The sequence below is a fragment of the Eimeria tenella genome, genomic scaffold (assembly GCF_000499545.2).
Source record: "Eimeria tenella Houghton genomic scaffold, Eth_scaff2168, whole genome shotgun sequence".
In the NCBI taxonomy this organism is placed as follows: Eukaryota; Apicomplexa; class Conoidasida; order Eucoccidiorida; family Eimeriidae; genus Eimeria; species Eimeria tenella.
In genome coordinates this window covers 1,067-2,128 of record NW_013542019.1, presented here as the reverse complement: position 1 = coordinate 2,128, position 1,062 = coordinate 1,067, and the positions used below count along the sequence as shown (strand labels likewise).

The window sequence follows — 1,062 nt, the reverse complement described above, 5'->3', positions numbered from 1 at the left end:
CGGGGGGCCCCCGGGGGCCCCCAGGGGGCCCCTGGGGGCCCCCCGCCGCCGCCTGCGGAGGCCCCTGAACCCATTGAGCAGCTTGTGAGTTTATTTTTACTTCTTTTTAGGGTTTAGGGTTTAGGGTTTAGGGTTTAAGGTTGATTCTTTTTAATTCCTTTTAGTTCTTTTTAGTTCTTTTTAATGCTTTTTAGTTTTTTAAATTTCTTTTTATTTTTTATTCATGTTTTTGTTTTCCTTTCATTTCCCTTTTTATTTTTGTTTTTTATTTTATTTTAAAATTAATTTATTTTTTCTCCTTATTTTCTCTTTCATTTATTTCAATTTTTTCTTTTTGTTTTCTCTTTATCTCCTTATTATCTTTATTTTTATCTTTTTGTTTTTTTATTTTCACTTTGTGTGTCTTTTTTTGTTCTTTTTTCTTGTTATTTATTTCTTTTTTACTTTCTTTCTTATTTCCTTTTTTATTTTCTCTTTCATTTCTTCTTGTCTCTTTTATCATCTTTTTTTTTTCCTTTTTAGTTTCTCGTTTATTATTTCTTTTTGTCGCTTTTACTATCCCCCTTTAGTTTTCTTCATTATCCCTTCAATTTCTTCCATTAACTCTTTTTATTTTTTAAATTATCTCTTTCCTTTTTCTCTCCACCTGCTGCTGCTGCTGCTGCTGCTGCTGCTGCTGCTGCTGCAGGTGAGCCGCATCCGCCGTGCCCTGTCGGTGGCTGCGTCCCCGGGGGCCCCCCTGCTGCAGCGCGAGGAGGCCCTAAGGGACCTGAGGGGGGCCCGGGGGCCCCTAGGGTCTTGGTTGGATTCTTTATCCAAAACGGACAAAGACCTGCAGCAAAACATGGCTGCTGTTGCTGCAGGTCTGGAGCTTGCTGACGAGGTTGACAGGCAGCTCGCCAAGTCCCAGGGGGGCCCCCAAGGGGGCCCCCTCGGGGGGCCCCTGGGGGGCCCCCTCGGGGGCCCCCCGGGGGGCCCCCAGGGGGGCTCCCTGGGGGGGCCCTTGGGGGGCCCCCTTGGGGGGGCCTCGTGGGGGGCCCCCAGGGGGACCTCTGGGGGGGC

General features: G+C 47.0%; 1 protein-coding gene across 1 annotated transcript in view; it reads left to right on the top strand.

The window, feature by feature from the left end:
- Window positions 1-68, top strand: part of ETH_00038275 (uncharacterized protein) — a gene marked incomplete at both ends in the record, with an annotated part of 1,323 nt that extends 1,255 nt beyond the window's left edge. The window contains one exon of the mRNA XM_013374595.1: window positions 3-68. Within this exon, the coding sequence (XP_013230049.1) occupies window positions 3-68 (66 nt within the window). The remainder of the gene's footprint in view (window positions 1-2) is intronic.
- Between the last annotated feature and the right edge of the window lie 994 nt (window positions 69-1,062).